This window comes from Botryllus schlosseri, chromosome 6 (genome assembly GCF_051294905.1).
Source record: "Botryllus schlosseri isolate E-star chromosome 6, Bs_hap1, whole genome shotgun sequence".
Taxonomy (NCBI): Eukaryota; Metazoa; Chordata; class Ascidiacea; order Stolidobranchia; family Styelidae; genus Botryllus; species Botryllus schlosseri.
This window is the reverse complement of record NC_137241.1, coordinates 5,512,921-5,529,826: the sequence shown is the minus strand read 5'-3', so window position 1 is coordinate 5,529,826 and position 16,906 is coordinate 5,512,921. Positions and strand designations below refer to the sequence as shown.

Sequence of the window (16,906 nt, the reverse complement as noted above, 5' to 3'; positions counted from 1 at the left end):
TTGAAGTTTGCTATTAAGGATTCTTTTAAAATGTGATCCAAAGCAGAACCTAGCCGATTTCAAGTTGATGCGAAACATCAAAGTAAACAATATACAAAGTCACTTTCATGCACTAGAAATTTAAAATCATATCGTGATCCGGAACCCTAGTATAATCCTGTTTCGGAAAAACCTGCGGGATCTCTGTCCTGTCCGGTCTGAATCCCAAATCCGGAACATGCACTGTACATCTCCACAAGGAAGCGGAAACGCAAAGATGCAGCACCGTTGCCATGCATGAGTGAAATCCGATTATGACTCAGTAATAATCATTGGTCTGTGTGATGACTACTAATCATCAAACAAGCACTATTGCGCAATGCGTATAATATTTATATCTTGACGTCAAAAGTGGTATATCTGTATAAATGTATATTCCATGGAAGCTCACTAAAAGTTACTAGTCATCTCTATACTGACACGTTCTTGAGCATGGTACTCTTGTTACCCTGTGCCAGTTTTGGCGCTTAGGTATTGGTAACCATGGTCTGCGTGACCACAGGCTCCTGGCTCCATTCAGCTACGGTTCGGTATGAAATAAATTGCAATTCGTAATCTGTTGATAATGGTGCCTTTGCGTGGGATTTGTGATGTTTGTGCGGTGTTGCATCTTCGTGGTGTCTTCCTTGGTATAATGATGGAAGCTGATACATTTTTTAGAAACCATATAATGGTGCATGGGAACTAGAACTAGTGGAAATGTTTATTTTATAAATGATGCATTTTCGGTATGTCTTCCATGTTAACTCTACTTTTTTCTCTGTATTGTGTTATACATCGGCCGAACCAAATGTGCACGATTCTAAATAGATCATTGCGTCACATAATTTGGGTCTGACCAAATGATTTGTAAATAATGATAATAAACAAATTACGAAACTTGCCATTTCAATGGCAGGATGATTCATGGGTAAATAATTGCACCTCACACATCCTCGATATCTCGTATGCACCTTCAGTATACAAATCTGAATCGAGTATAGTGGGAGATGATATTTTGCAGTACTGAAACGATATTCTCCTTGCCACTATTGAGTTAATTAATCAACCAGAATTATAGTTTCAATACTATATTCTACTGTTGTAATGCGGAAGGCTATAAACCCCGATTGGTCACATCGCAGCATTCTGCGTCAGCAGGCAGCATTTTCACAATATGCAATGAAAAAGGTAGTGTCGCAAATATACCAAATATTCTTTATTGTGATGTAGAAGTGACATTAAATTCTTTGTGGTCGCATAAAAGGCTACTTATTTGAACGTTCCACATCATCCATACTGTTGTGACGTCATGAGGAATGCACAAATCAACTCAAAGACTAGTACTCGATTCAGGATTGGATCACTCCACTCGGGCACTCGATTCTGCCTAGCCCTAGTGTTAACACTTATACCGATGAAATCAAACTCAATGTCTCATTTGTATTTCACTGGCTAGGCTATAAGATAAATTACCTTAAATATGGATTCGCGTTTCCATTACGCATGCACCGTATACGGCCATGAAGCAGATGTAAGGGATATTTTCGCGTCACCCTTACCTTCCACCCAAATTATCTCAGCATCGAGAGATAAGACTGCACGTTTATGGGCAGAGGACGAGTATGAAAATAATGCAATTAATCAAATTAGACTCACTCTCAACTATGACTTTCTTGGTTTGTAGCGATGGCAGCGGATATCATCAAAAACATTCCTTCGAAGGTCACACGAATTTCGCGTCATCTGTAACCGCGATTGGACCATCTGAAGATTATCCGGAAGGCCTGATTTTCACAGGCAGCAGCGACAAAATAATCAGGATGTATTCGCCGCTTTCGAGTCAGCCGATTGCGGAATTGAAAGGTCATACAGATGCAGGTAGATGAAATCTACAATGTATTTTTCTGTGGGACAGTTGAGACCCAAACTTCAATCAATTTTGTTGACTTCAAAAACTGGTGGAAGTAACGGGGTATAAGTAATCTCAAAGCAGAGGTGATCCGTATCGAAGTACTTCTACTTTTTTGAATTATTTCAAGTAGATTTTGCCTGCTTGCACTACTTGAGTGGAAATGGTCATAGCAGGGTTGTAACCAAGTCACAGGGTCCCGAGTCACAAGTCAATCTCACTTTTATAGTTTCGACTCTAGTCAAGTCGAGTCATTTTCAATTCAACACCGAGTCCCAAGTCAGTGAGTAGAGGGTCGAGTCAGTGTTATGACTCGAGTCCAAGTCATTGTGTTCACTGTTCAGTTTTGATTCCAATCCAGTTCATTCCACATTTTTCAACTCTGCTCAAGTGATATAGAATGGCTCGCATTCATAATATCGTAATTTTGTTCAGTCCTAACAGTTTCTGGCCCTATTTTCCAAGTGTCAGGACTGATAGACGAAATACCAATAATGTGTTGACTTTACTATTCTTCGAAGTTGCAATGAAATGTCTGTCTTGGCCGTCCTAGTCTCGAGTCATATGATTTGGTTCGAGTCGATACACAAATTGAACCGAGTGTAGTTATTTTACCAGGGTTGTAACCAAGTCACAAGGCCACAAGTCAATCTCACTTTTATAGTTTTGACTCCAGTCTAGTCGAGTCATTTTCAATTCACCACCGAGTCAAGTCCCAGTCAGCGATCACAGGTCCGAGTCATGCTGGTATTATGACTCGAGTCCAAGTCATTGTGTTGACTGGTCAGTTTCCAGTTAAAGTCTTGATCACCCACTTTTTATAACTCTTTGTAGATATCGAATGGCTCGCCTTTATAATATACTGCACTAATTTTCCTCACTTTTAGAAGTTTATGGTCACATTTTCGAGTACCGGTACCAGTACCAATAGACGAAATCCCAATATTGTGGTAACTTAACTATTCTTCGTAATTACAATGAAATGTCGGTGTTGGCCGTCTGAGTCTCGGGTCATATGACTTGGTTCGAGTCATGCTCAATGAGTCGAGTCAATATGCAGATTGGTTCGAGTCGAGTCATTTCTGAGTCTAGTCGAGTCATCAGAAAATCGTGACTATGGTTGGACTCGAAGTGACTCGAGTCATTACAACCCTGTATTTTACGCATTTGAAAAAATGACTTTCAAGTCGAGTCACCAAAAAGTCATGGCTCTAGTCATTATAACCCTGGGTTTTAGACTAAACTTCTACTTCTACCGTAGACAGTTTTCATTTTTTAGGCAAAATACGCCTAGAATACTTACTCTGTTACTCACTTGTAAATCGCTACTGCTTCTTGAGTAGTATTGGCGGTGTTACTTGTACTTGAGCACTGGCGATGAATACTTTGACCACCTCTGGTAACTAAGTACTACTACTTTTTTGAAGTACTCACTAGGGTCATAATTTTTCGTTGACTCAACTTGACTCGAGTCATTTTCTTAAAAATGGATTGATTGATGGATTAATTGATTCGAGTCTAGTGATTTTCTAAAACGTGGAAAATGACTTGACTCGACTGTACTTGGAAAATAGTCCCAGAAACCCAATAAATCCCGCGCAATACACAGTATGAGTGTGACTACAGTTATATTGCCAGCTAATAGGTAATAACCCCAATCACACTATGATCTGAAAGGCTAAAGACCTGCAAACAACGTTAACCTTGCGCGTAAGCGTGAAGCCTGGCGACTACGAGCGAAGCGCGCCGTCTGTCACGGTCGATTAGTGTTCAATTATAATGAGCCATAATTGCGGAACTAAATATATTACAGCACACGAAATTTGAGATATATCAAAACCCTCCTCTTTCTCTATTTGAATAAACATGTTAAGACTTGACAATGACAAAAGTAAGTAGGCCTACCGTATATTATGAATCCGACGCCTTCAATATCACTCCTAAAGAGTTTCACAGAAGTGTGTTAAACCTGACTTGGAACTCGATAATGAACAGCGAACTCTGTGACTTGGACTCGAACATTGAAAATGACTCGAGTCAAAATTATAAAAGGGAAATTGACCTGTGACTTGGTTACGACCTTGCTCCCATGCCATTCAAATAGGCACCGTCATGGTAAAAAAGATGACACAGTCCGATTTTTCTTCAGATAATTTAAGTTGAAATTTTTAAAGCCACCCCTTCTGTGTTAACCATGCAGTGTGTGCCCTCGGAATAGGCGAATTTCAAATGCTTGTCAGTGGCTCCTGGGACAAAACGGCACGCGTCTGGATTTACAAAAAAGGCGTTGCAGGCGTTGGTAAGTATTTTGTCCCACTTTTCATTCGCATTGTGTCCTTTACACTATATCGATCCCCCCCCCCCCCGCAGAGGGTAAACAGGTTCTGAAATTAGAAGGCCACACTGCGGCGGTATGGGCCGTGCTGTTGTTGCAGCAAGGATTGTTAGCGACGGGGTCCGCAGATAAGACGGTTAAGTTATGGAAAGCGGGCAAATGCGTTCACACATTTTCAGGTGAGAAGACGAGATTTGATGTTGCATATTTGTCATACAATGTGCACTGGGGCTGTTCTAGAATAACTTTTTGTTTCAAATTTACTGGCTGCTTGATAAAATTGTTACGTCACTGTCTAAAAATACGAAGAATAGCAAATTTGGCTCAATTCAGACCAGCAGAAGTAAAGTTTTTTGGGTTGAAAATTTTGGATTTGAAAAAAAATAGTATTCACGGTACGGAAATTCTTTCAAAATTAATTATAGAATTACTCACCGTAAATACTATCATTCCAAATCCAAAATATTTTACTACACTAACTTCACTTCTACGGGGTAATATTGAGTCAAATTAGTGAAGTATCGTATTCTTAGACAACCCAACAATTTTATGGTCTGGCTTGTAAAATTTTTAAAATTTTCATTTATAAATACCAAAGTCAAAACTTTCTCCTCTCCTCTAATAGCACCGCTGCTACAAATTTTCTGTGCAGCGTTTGTTTTACGCAATCTAGAAATTTTGTCAAGTAGCCAGTAAATTTTCATAAGAGGAGTTATTTTTTAACAACCCTGATGTACACAACTTTATAGTTCCATCATGTGATTGATGTACTGCCGTACGGTTGATTCTTGAAAATATGTTCTTGTGCTGTGTCTTGTCTCGGTTAACAATACAATTCTGTCGGTTTCGGCCATTTTGCACCCCACTGTACGTTCGTATGTAATGCCCCTACATTTTTGTCACCCACTTGCCTTAAATTGTCCACTTGGTACCCGGGAACAACTGCTTTTGGAGCATGATGGGACTCCTCCATGTCAATATTTTACGAAGTCGCCAAATCTTTCAGGCCACGAGGACTGTGTCAGAGCATTGGCCGCGTTGTCAGCGTGCCAGTTTCTATCGTGTTCCAACGACGCCACGGTCAGAAGGTGGACCACGACGGGAGAATGTCTTCATGTGTATTACGGACACACCAACTACGTGTATTCCATATCGGTCTTGGCGGGTGGTGCTGGTATGACGCCGTTAACATTTGTCTTGGCCTGTACGAGATTAATTATTTGGCATTATTTATTATAGGTTTTGTGTCTTGCGGGGAGGACAGGACACTAAAAGTGTGGGAATTGGACAGTAGCGAGCCCGCCCAGGACATAGCTCTACCCGCGCAGAGCGCCTGGAGTGCGGCAGTTTTAGAGGTGAGTCTATATCAGGGTTGTTATGACTCGACTTGCCATTTTTCATTGACTCCAGTGATTTTCCATTTTTAAGACTCGACCGAAGTCGATATGTGTAATGTGTATTGATTCGACACATTCTATATGATTTTTCCAATTCTCGTGTAATAGGACCGATACTTGGAGAATAGGCGCATAAACCCTATTTTTTCTGCTTGAATAAGAATGTCACGAGTCAGTTGAATGAGCCTATTATGAATCGTAGGCCTTCGTCATCATCCAGAAGTTGCACAGAAGTGAGTTGTGCTGGATACTGAACGATGAACACTACGGCTTTGTCTCGGACTCGAGTCTTAACACTAACACTATGACTCGGACTCGACCCGTTGCTTGACTTGAACTAGGACTTGACTCGGTGGCGAATTGAAAATGACTCGACTTGACTCGAGTCGAAGCTATAAAGGTCAAATTGACTTGTCACTTGCTCACGACCCGGGTGTATATACGTCCTGTTTTGTTGCAGATTATTATATATTTTTGTGATATGTATATTACGATACAATAATTTGTGATGATTTGAAAAAGCAATGCAGACATAAATCTAATTCTAATGTTGTTTGAAAAAAAAACAGCTATAATTCTAGTCTAATATGGAAAAAACTATGTAGCTGTAATTTTGATTCTAATGTACTTTTGAACAGAGGAAATTTTTTGGCCATACTGCTTTGCAGCGGCACATGTCCGGTGTGCTTGTAACCACGGATGGAAGCATGCAATCGGTTTAACTCCTCGATCAATGTGTATAAATGGCGAAACTTGTTACTTTCAGAATGGAGATGTAGCCGTGGCGTTGAGCGACAGTACTATGAGAATATTCACGACAAAGTCAAACAGGGCAGCTTCCGCAGCAAATGTAGCCGCCTACGAGTCCGAAGTAACTGCGAACTTGGCAAAGTCCGGCGAGGGCCAGAAGATCAACGAGAAAGATTTGCAACCGATTTCGGCTCTGGAATCTCCAGGTAGATAGTTTTTGAAGATACTCATGGATGCACTGAACCTCAATATAGAGTTGGGGAGTATGTTCATTGTTCATGTTGGAAGAAACCCGGATATTTTCGGCTGACACTCGTCAGGGGTAATAGTCATCAAGTAGTAGGGAATTTGAGAGAAAATTGCATACGGTGTCAACAATCGTATCACAAAGTATGACATCACCTGGTTGGCACAAACTAGGCTTGCGCATTTTGATAAAAGTCGACTCCGAGTCTTGCTAATTTCGGGCGTAAACAGAATCGTCCAACAAATGTTTGCCAATGGCGGAATTCACCACCTTTGCCTCTTTTGAATCAAACTACAGGAGATGAGTTGAGGCCGAGGTCGAGCTATTTTAGTTTATTTCAATATGAATATTTTCAATATATAACCAATTTTAATGCAAGTTGCAAGTATCCTGAAACCTATAGTGTGACACAGGCGCCAAGGACGGCCAAGTTATTATGGTTCGGGATGGCACAGCAATCCAGGCGCACCAATGGAGCGAATCTGCGGCTAAGTGGACTAATTTAGGAGATGTAATCGGTGCCAACGATAAAAAGGCGGCTGGTGGTAAAACAGAATATCAAGGTGAGGTATTACTAGGATGATTATTTTTTACCTAAAAACGACAAATTGCGACATTTTTTGACATAAAAAACATTCTTTAACAAAATATTGACTTACAAAGTTGATTTACGCAATACTGTGTGAAAACTCAAAATTTATTGCAACGCAACCAGAGACACATTGCTACATTTTATGATAGTCAGTTAGTCTATCACTCGTTGCTATTTTAATTATTCAAGAAATTGCTATATAATGAAAATGTGGAGAAATAATGATGAACAGTAGCCGTTGTTGGGTGGCAGCACCGAAGTATAGCGTATGTTGCTGGCAGGGTTGTAATGACTCGAGTCATGACTCGACTCGCAATTTCTTGATGACTCGACTTGACTCGAGTCATTCTCTCACAATACGGAAATGACTCGATTCGAGTCAATCTGTGTAATGACTCGACTTGGACTCGAGTCATTGCGCATGACTCGGACCAAGTCATATATCTCGAGACTTATGCGACTGGGACCGACATTTATTTGTCATTCCGAAGAATTGTAGGGTAGCCACACTATTGGTTTTTTATCAATTGGTAGCGGTACTTCAGAATGCGACCCGTTCTATATCACCAAACAGAGTTATGAAAAGTGGGTTTAACAAGACTTAAACTGGAAACTGAGCAGTCAACGCAATGACTTGGACTCGGACTCGACCCTCTGCCCGCTGACTTGGACTCGGACTTGACTCAGTGGCGAATTGAAAATGACTCGACTTGACTCGAGTCAAAACTATAAAAGTGAGATTGACTTGTGACTTGGTTTCAACCCTGGTTGCTCGTGACACACCCTGTTGCATCGTACTGACAATTTTTTCAAAATTTTGACTTTTTTTTGCATGTCAAATAATATTCGCCCTAGTTATTACGGTACCGTATTTCATCAGAATTCATAAATAACATCCCCAAACTTTTAGGAGTTGAATACGACTATGTGTTCGACGTGGATATTCAAGAAGGCGCCCCGGCGTTGAAACTGCCGTACAACTTGAGCGATGACCCGTGGTTTGCCGCGCAGAAATTCATCGACGACAACGACCTGAGCCAGTATTTTTTGGAAGAGATCTGCACGTTCATTATGGATAATACGAAAGACGCGAGGAAAAACCATCAGCCTGCGGCGGCAGATGGGAATACGGCCGATGATCCATTTACAGGTGTGCGTTTGTTATTTGAAAGTTTTGTTCTATGTGATAAACCGCGTTAACAAGCTAGGTTTGAATAGATTGTGCCTAACGTTGGAAAAGAACCTTACGCCTGTATTACGCGAATGTGTCAAATAGGTTTGTTCGATAATAAGTTTTTGTCTGGATTCCGGAATTGGCTGATTAAATTGATGTCTCGCCACTTGTCCCGTTAAATGTTCATTAGGGGTGTTCACAATGACTTTTTTCTCAAATTGTACTGGCTACTTGATAAAATTGTTAGGTTACATGATTTAAGCCTACACACCAAATTTGGTTCAATACCAACCAGAGGAAGCGGAGTTATTGCCGTGGAAAAATTTGGATTCTCAATAAAATAGTATATACGGTGACCAATTCTTAATTATTTATTGAAGTGTTGCCCACCGTAAATACTATTTTATTCAAATCCAAATTTTTCGACGGCAATAACTCCGCTTCCACTGGTTGGAATTGAACCAAGTTTGGTGTGTAGGCTTAAATGAGGTAACCTAACAATTTTATCAAGTAGCCAGTACAATTTGAGAAAAAAAGTCAGTTTTGAAAACCCCTAGGCTAATGTTCACGGTCGGAGATGTACGCTCGCTATGTAGACCCAAACAGAGCAAGTAAATTCATGGCCGTCCGTTTTAGGCTGGATAACTTGGATTCAGTTGGTGGCACATAAAATTTGGCAATGCTTCCGAATTGGAATTTCGGGTTGTTCAATATCCCACAGGCCGGAGCCTATGTTGCTCCCTTCCTTGGTGCAATTGGTCTATTCATTATTTTCCAGGAAAGGGGCGATATGTTCCGGGTGCCGATGATAGCTCAGCAGCAGGTACCAGCGTGGAAGACCCTTTCACAGGCGGGGGTCGTTACGTCCCTGGCAGCGGAGACAACGAGATACATCTGGGTGGCGGTGTAGCGTCTGACCCCATCATGAACCCGAACAGGTTTGAAGCACTGCCAATGATTCAAGTACTTAGTAATGATTCGAGTCGAATAATGTTAGATGAGTTCTTTGAATACTGAAATCCCTGTCACTAAGAGTTGATTTATATATATAGTTCCGATACTATTCACTGGCGCAGAAAGCTGTAAAGCTCGATTGGTTGTATCTCAGCATACGGAACCTCCCAAACCATCTTTGATGCGTTGTAGAACTGGCATTTATATTCTTTGCGGGCGCGAAAAGTAGATGTTTTGACCTTCGTAACGACTCAAGTTCGACTCGAGTCACGATTTTCTGATGACTCGACGTGACTCGAGTCATTTTTTCAAAATACGGAAATGACTCGACTCGAGTCAATCTGTTTATTGGCTCGACTTGGACTCGAACTTGACTCGGTGGTGAATTGAAAATGACTCGACTTGACTCGAGTCAAAACTGTAAAAGTGAGATTACCTTGTGACTCATAATAGTACTTTACCTCACTGGCCCTGTTTTTCAAGTACCGTACTCAAAGAAATCAAATAATGTGGTGACCTTAAGTACTGTTCTTCGATGTTACAATGAAATGCATGTCGTGATCATCTCGCAGGGTTGTAACCAAGTCACAAGTCAATCTCACTTTTATAGTTTTGACTCGAGTCAAGTCGAGTCATTTCAATTCACCATCGAGTCAAGTCCGAGTCCAAGTCAGCGAGAAGAGGGTCGAGACCGAGTAATTGAATTATGACTCGAGTCCGAGACCAAGTCATCGTGTTCACTGATCAGTTTACAGATAAAGTCTTGGTAAACCCACTCATTATAACTCTGTTTGGTGACATCAAACGGTTCGCATTTAAAATATACCAATTTTCCTCACTCTTAGCAGTTTCTGGTCGCATTTTCAAGTACCAGTACCAACCAGACATGGGGTAATCGCGATTAGTAATCGTAATCGATTACGACGATTACAGCATTTCCAAGTAATCGTAATCGCAATCGATTACATTCGAAAAAATTCCGGAGTAATCGTAATCGACTACTTTGCATATCTAATCGATTTCTTAGTGAAAGAGCGATTACTTTTTATTTGTACAAGGACTATGACATAAACTGAACATTCGTGAAAAAGGAAGAGATATTATACCAGGTTCGCGATAGCACACACGTCTGATTTCCAAATGCTATTGCTCATTAATACGTAGCCTATTAGCTTCGCTCGTCATTGCGTAAGAAGTATCCACAGTAAATAGATATTCGATGTACGTAGCCTACATAAGTGTGATTGTAAGAACACCCGCCGTGCTGTATATCAGGTTATCAACACGTTCCATACGCCAGTCCCTCGCAGCAGGATTATTAATCTCCATTCTGCCTATAGTTTAAAATAGTAACTCATGTATTGATGTTTGGCTATGCTTAGTGAAACGCAGTCTGACCGTCGCTTCTTGGCGAGCAGTAGGCCTATGTACTACGTACGTACACCGGACTAAGATTTGAAATTTTGTACTCGCCAAATAAAACATTACGGTTTCCACAAGGAAGCAGTAAAAAGTCAACAGCTAATGATATATATCATAACCGAGCCGTCTTTGCCGTTTCTCGTAACGGCAGCTTACAGTACATTATCTGTATGAAGTTGAAGGCAGAATTTTATGTTCGCTTCATCGGGCCCCGGCTTCATCTTATTCTCATATGACTCTACTTGAAACGGGCGTCAATCGTTATTCCACAGTTCTTTACTCAACATTGGGACCTGCCGCCATGGCCATGGGCTTCTATACCATGTTAGCGTGGGTTGTAGCTAGAATCTGGACCTAAGCAGCAATTCGTCCCCCAGTCCAAACGTTGGTCTTTGGCCCCCATAGGGTGGTATTTTCAAGTTGAAGACTGAATTTTGTCAATATTATTCGTAATTGCATTATATTACTATTAATTTTTAATCCTCTCTCAGCCTCGATGGTCAGATTTACCTGTAGAGCTGGGAGCACGTAATTCATAATTATAACGTCCGGTATCTTGTTATAATTACTTTAGTTTATGTTGTTAATTCGTGACCTCCGGTCTGTTATATAGGGTTACCATATGTCCTCTTTTAAGAGGATTTGTCCTCGTTTTTGACTTTTTTGAAAGTGTCCTCGGTACCTCGGAGGTCGCCCTTTTGTCCTCTTTTTTGAGATTTCGTCCTCTTTTTTGAAAATTTAGGTCATATTTAGAGCAAAATGCGAGTGATATGCCGTAAATTAGCACAGCAGTGACGCTCAAACGGTATTTTGAGCTCTGAGCGAAAAGATGACCTTTTTTTTTAGTCAACCACCCGGCAATGTGGGGGAAGAAACAGTATTTTGGGCTCTGAGCGGGAAAGTTGACCTTTTTTTTAGTCAACCGGTCACAAAGTGGTAAAAATTCACCGATTTTGAGAATTTTTCTCCGGATTTGCAAGTCACAAATTTATGAAAAAGTGTCCTCTTTTTAGATTTCCAAATGATGGTAAGCCTATGTTATATAATCAAAAGATGTTGAAGTGGCGCAAGAACTTTGGTGAGACGCACACACAAATTGTCATGTCTTTAAAACACTGTGGGTGCTACGAATGGCATTTGCATTATGAGCTCAGATTGGAAGGACCGGACTATTAGTCACGTCCACCCAGCGTGGCTATTGACAATGGACACATACCCAAAGTTTCGACCAAGGTCTTTCTTTAGTAGCACACTTCATGAAGTCGCATGTTGGTCGAAACTGCGTATATCTTTTGGTGTGTCGTGGCACGGTATTGACTGGCACCTAAATGCCTATTACTATAAATTAGGGTTGCATTTAAGATAAAAATCAATTTAAAACAGACATGTTTAAAACAAGGCCCTAGTTTAAAAAATGTTTTTTTCAAACCACGACGTCACGAACATAAAATCATGACGCATCTTTTTTTATAGGAAGATTGTTATCTCATTAGGCCTTTTTAGTGCAATCCATATATTGTCTTCCTATATAACTTCTAAGATGCAAAATAAATGTAATCCTGAGTAATCGTGATTACTTTTCCAATGTAATCGTAATCGACTACTTCCTGATTTTGCTGTAATCGTAATCGTGATCGCGTCATTCAGAAGTAATCGTAATCGCAATCGATTACATTCATGAAGTAATCACCCCATGTCTGGTACCAACAGACAAAATCCCAATAGTGTGTTGGCTTCAGAATTACAATGAAATGTCGGTTTTGGCCGTCTGAGTCTCGAGTCAATTACTTGGTTCGAGTCATGCGGAATGACTCGAGTCCAAGTCGAGTCAATACACAGATTGACTCGAGTCGAGTCATTTCCGTATTTTGAAAAAATGACTCGAGTCAAATCGAGTCGTCAGAAAATCGTGACTCGAGTCGAGTCATTACAACCCTGTCATCTTGAGTTGTGACTCTGTGGAGTATTGCGCAATGACTCGAGCCACCAAAAAATAGCAGCCCGAGTCATTATATTACAACCATGACTCGAATATTCGACTCGAAGCGTAATTCTCGATACAGAATTAAATAACTCGGGTCCTCAAATTTGCCTACTGCCAATTTCTCGAAAAAACATACCTTCACCCAATAATCGTTGCAGATACATTCCGAGCGACACCGACGCAATGGACACTGCACCGCCCGTGAAACCACAATCAGTATTGCGCCCTGCTATTACTTCCTATTTTCCGAAAGAAGGGTACATTACTTTCGCCGCGGTGAATGCTGCCGGTATTCAAGGTGGGAATGGTTGTTTATCTTTGTAAATGACGAAGTATTTTTAATTTTGTTGGTTTGCTTCTTTGTTCGACTTCCTCGATTGGATATGTTTGAGACTACTTCCACTTCAGCTTGACTTCACAAAACTTATTACTAGGGCGAGTTTTTTTCTGCACTCAAATCTAATTTTTTTTAAATTATCAGGGTATGACATACTCAACACTGCACTATAAAAACAAGTGCCCTAACTGACAACAAACACTCTGGCCTCAGTCAATTAGTCTTGGAAGCATCATTGCGCAAAAGGCGAACGAAGAGTAACAGCTCCCATACTATACTACTGCTGCGCCCCAGCTGACTGGTACAGTTTCATCAGGCTAAGATTCAAAGATCAAAATACTGCTTGGGGTGAAAATGACTAGCGGCCCGCACAAAAATCTCAGGTTGGACATCCCCGCCTTAGACTGTCAACTTAACATGTTATCACTTCTTGCAAAATAACGAAAGAACTTCTATAAACGTCTAGTTTAACTAACGGAGCTATCTGAACAAAACTTGATCTTGAAAGATTAGACACAACCTGTTTACGATTAACTGTTGATAGTATGTGACACGTAGGACAAATCTACTTTTAATACTACTTGCACTTGAGTAATTTACAGAGTACTTTTGGCATATCTCTGAAATTTCTACTCCTACTCGTAGTAGAGTGGAAATTCATGACATTCAATCTACTTGAGTAGCAACAGCGTTGACTGTTGTTACCATTTCTGCATATCGGTTTATTTTTCGAAGGCAAACTGACGACATTTTCGGAGCAATGCGGCGGTCTGAGTGAATCTGAGATGACAAGTCTGAAAGAGCTGCTACGCGCTGATGGCGATGTGACTCCGTCCGCTATTGAAACACTGTGGAAAATACTTCAATGGCCCGCGGGTAAGGACTATTTGCGACTGGGCTTGCCACCCTGTTCTGAATTCACAAGTGCTTTACAGCAAAGTGATCGATGTTGTTTTGTACCGCCATTTCGATCTAACTGATATAATTAGACAAGAGTTGTCTCAATCCAAGTCCGGACCGGGGCCTACGAAAGCTAAGCTATCGTAGTCCCCAGCTAAACTAATCAACGATGTAGATCGACGGTCGCCCTCGCCAACTCAAAACAGGTTGCTTTTCAACTTTCGTAGAGACCGCTGGCCGCAAGGATGCAGCACCGAGACAAAATAGGCCACACAGCTTTTCAACTACGTTTTTAAAACTTTACGACAGTACAACGCTGTGCTCTCTAACATGGGCGACGCGCATGTTTGCCACAGAAGAAGTAATATTTTATTAAGGATATGCAAATACCAGGGTTGTAATGACTCGAGTCACGATTTTTGGTGACATTTCGCATGACTCGAACCAAGTCATATGACTAGGACGCCAAGACAGACATTTCATTGTAACTTCGAAGAATAATAAAGTTGCCGCTTACTGCATTGTTGGTATTTCGTCTACAAGGACTGATAATTGGAAAATAGGGCCAAAAACTGTTCAGACCGAGGAAAATTACTATATTATGAATGCTAGCCATTCTATATCACTAAAGCAGAGTTGACAGTGGGTGGAACCGGATTGAACTGAAAACTGAACAGTGACCATATTGACTTGAATTCGAGTCAAAACGCTAAGACTCGGACTTGACTCTCTGGTGAATTGAAAATGACTCGACTTAACTCGAATCAAAACTATAAAAGTGAGATTGACTTGTTGCTCGGAAACTTGTGACTTGATTACAACCCTGACAATTATTGCTAAAAATATCATGATCATTAAATTCATTTTATTTTGAATTATGATATGCACATGATACATAACAACGCTTTTCAGCGACCAAGGAATCGATATTAGGGCTAGCGAGACACGGTAAGCCCTAAGCCGTTTTTTAAGTGCCTCGGTCTTGGCTGTGTCTGGGCCATTGCACGTTAAGGCAATATTCTCATTCATATCAGCTGATTCTGCCTCGATGGAACAGAAGAATAACTTATTTTGAAACTACAACAATATTTTGTATCTGAAATCAATTTCAGCATTTCAATCTGCTTTACTTAGCGTCCTTCCAAAATCAGATCGCGGGCCGCGTGTTGGTGACCGACCCTTCATTAGATGCTAATTCGGGGCGGAAGCCATGGTGCGATATCAATGTTCGGGCTCAGTCTTGATATATGCAGCCTGATGAACATGGCTTAAAATGAATATCCCACCTCCGTAACACTTGAAAATTCTCAAAATTCGGCGATTCAATTACAGATTGCCTCCTTCCTGCTTTGGACGTACTCCGACTGACCTGTCTGTGGCACGACTTTTCGTGCAAACAACTTTGCTGCGGCACCACCGAATCCGATGACAGGCCGAAGAAATTAGTGGAAATGCTCTGCCGACACATAGTCACAAACGATAACTCGAAAGCCGCCAACGCCAACCGTCTGCTGAGCTTACGAGCTCTGTGTAACATGTTCGCGTACGCCGAGGGGTCCGCCTTCTTGATGGCTAGTTACAAGGACGTGTTCCCGGCGCTTTCCGAAGGCTTCAACTTGGGATTGAGCGAGAGTAACGCTCAATCTGCGCCCTATTACGGAAACAAAAACGTGCAAATTGCAGCCGCTTCTTTACTGCTGAACTACTCCGTTTTGTTGTCTGCCAGCAGCGAGGTTAAGCTGAATAGTTTAATACGTGAATTGTCTTCTGCAGTAAGATCATCTTGTGTTGAAGTTGTAATCGTGCATTTGGTTACCGGAGAGTCTATGTCTGACTCTGAAGCTACTTTTCGTTATTTGGTGTGTCTGGGGACTTTGATTTCTGACGATAGAAACGATACGTGGGTGAAAGAAGCGCGGGCTCTCGGAGCCGAGAGGGTCGTGGAGACTGCCGGTGCGGTGTATTCTCACGTTCCAAAAATATTCGAGTGCACCAAGAGCTTGTCCGTTATGCTGTTTGAGTGATTGACTTTGCTGTTTTGTAAGAGATTGATTTTTGAAATATACCTTCATGTTCGGTATTTGAGAATTTAGCATACATACGTGGTTAGAAATAGTTTGTCTCGCAGTGTGCCAGTGACCAAATGACTGTCAGGGTTTTTTGGTGGCTCGTGTCTGAAAATCTACGGTGGCCAGTAATGGACCTACTACTTATATGCAGTCCTCAAGTTGATTTTGCATACCTCGATTTGGAATTATAACTACACAGGTTTTTCCAAATGAGACTACGTTTTTTTTATCAAATTATACTTGAATTGGTCTTACAGCTAGTTTTTTACGAATTACTGGATACACGAAAACTTGGAGTGGCAAATGTCTATACAGTGAGCTTGGCTCGTTTCACACGGTACACTTCTGCAGCATTTTCATGAAAAACGAGAAATTATACTAAATTTAAATTGAGAGCATTGCAACATTTCACAAATTAGACTAGAATTAGAGCAAAGAATCAGTTGAGCCCAATTCTACAGACTGAAGTGGTAATGTATTGAACTGCTGCTATTCACAATTTGGATTTTGAGAAGTTTTTTTTTGGATGAGTTTGCACCACCTTCGTGGGAGATCGTCTTAAGAAGCACATGAAATAGCCAGCACATATTGTCAAAGACGAGTGTTCCCATTCAAAGTGTAGTCATTTTGTGTCCGTACTTTCAAAATTGCAGGACGTAACATGACTGTTTAACCACTAAAAGAGGACGAACTACTTTGGTAAAGCAACGCTGTAATTTTTTAGTCGATCACAAGTAAAAGTAACAACTTTCAAGTAAGAACTACTTCAAGATGATAGGCGGAAAAGGAACTTGAGTAAATCAATTCAAGAAGTA

General features: G+C 40.9%; 2 protein-coding genes across 2 annotated transcripts in view; both read left to right on the top strand.

The window, feature by feature from the left end:
* Positions 1-16,906, top strand: part of LOC145440563 (profilin-4-like) — a 230,990-nt gene that overhangs the window by 138,320 nt on the left and 75,764 nt on the right. The window lies entirely within an intron of this gene.
* Positions 1,448-16,102, top strand: LOC145440775 (phospholipase A-2-activating protein-like). Its single transcript, XM_080318521.1, has 13 exons — positions 1,448-1,641; positions 1,706-1,899; positions 4,131-4,229; positions 4,301-4,444; positions 5,272-5,439; positions 5,505-5,620; positions 6,429-6,618; positions 7,073-7,222; positions 8,162-8,401; positions 9,204-9,363; positions 12,944-13,083; positions 13,858-13,998; positions 15,355-16,102. Exons 1-13 carry the CDS (start codon positions 1,502-1,504, stop codon positions 16,044-16,046), a joined length of 2,574 nt encoding a protein of 857 aa, XP_080174647.1. The 5' UTR covers positions 1,448-1,501; the 3' UTR covers positions 16,047-16,102.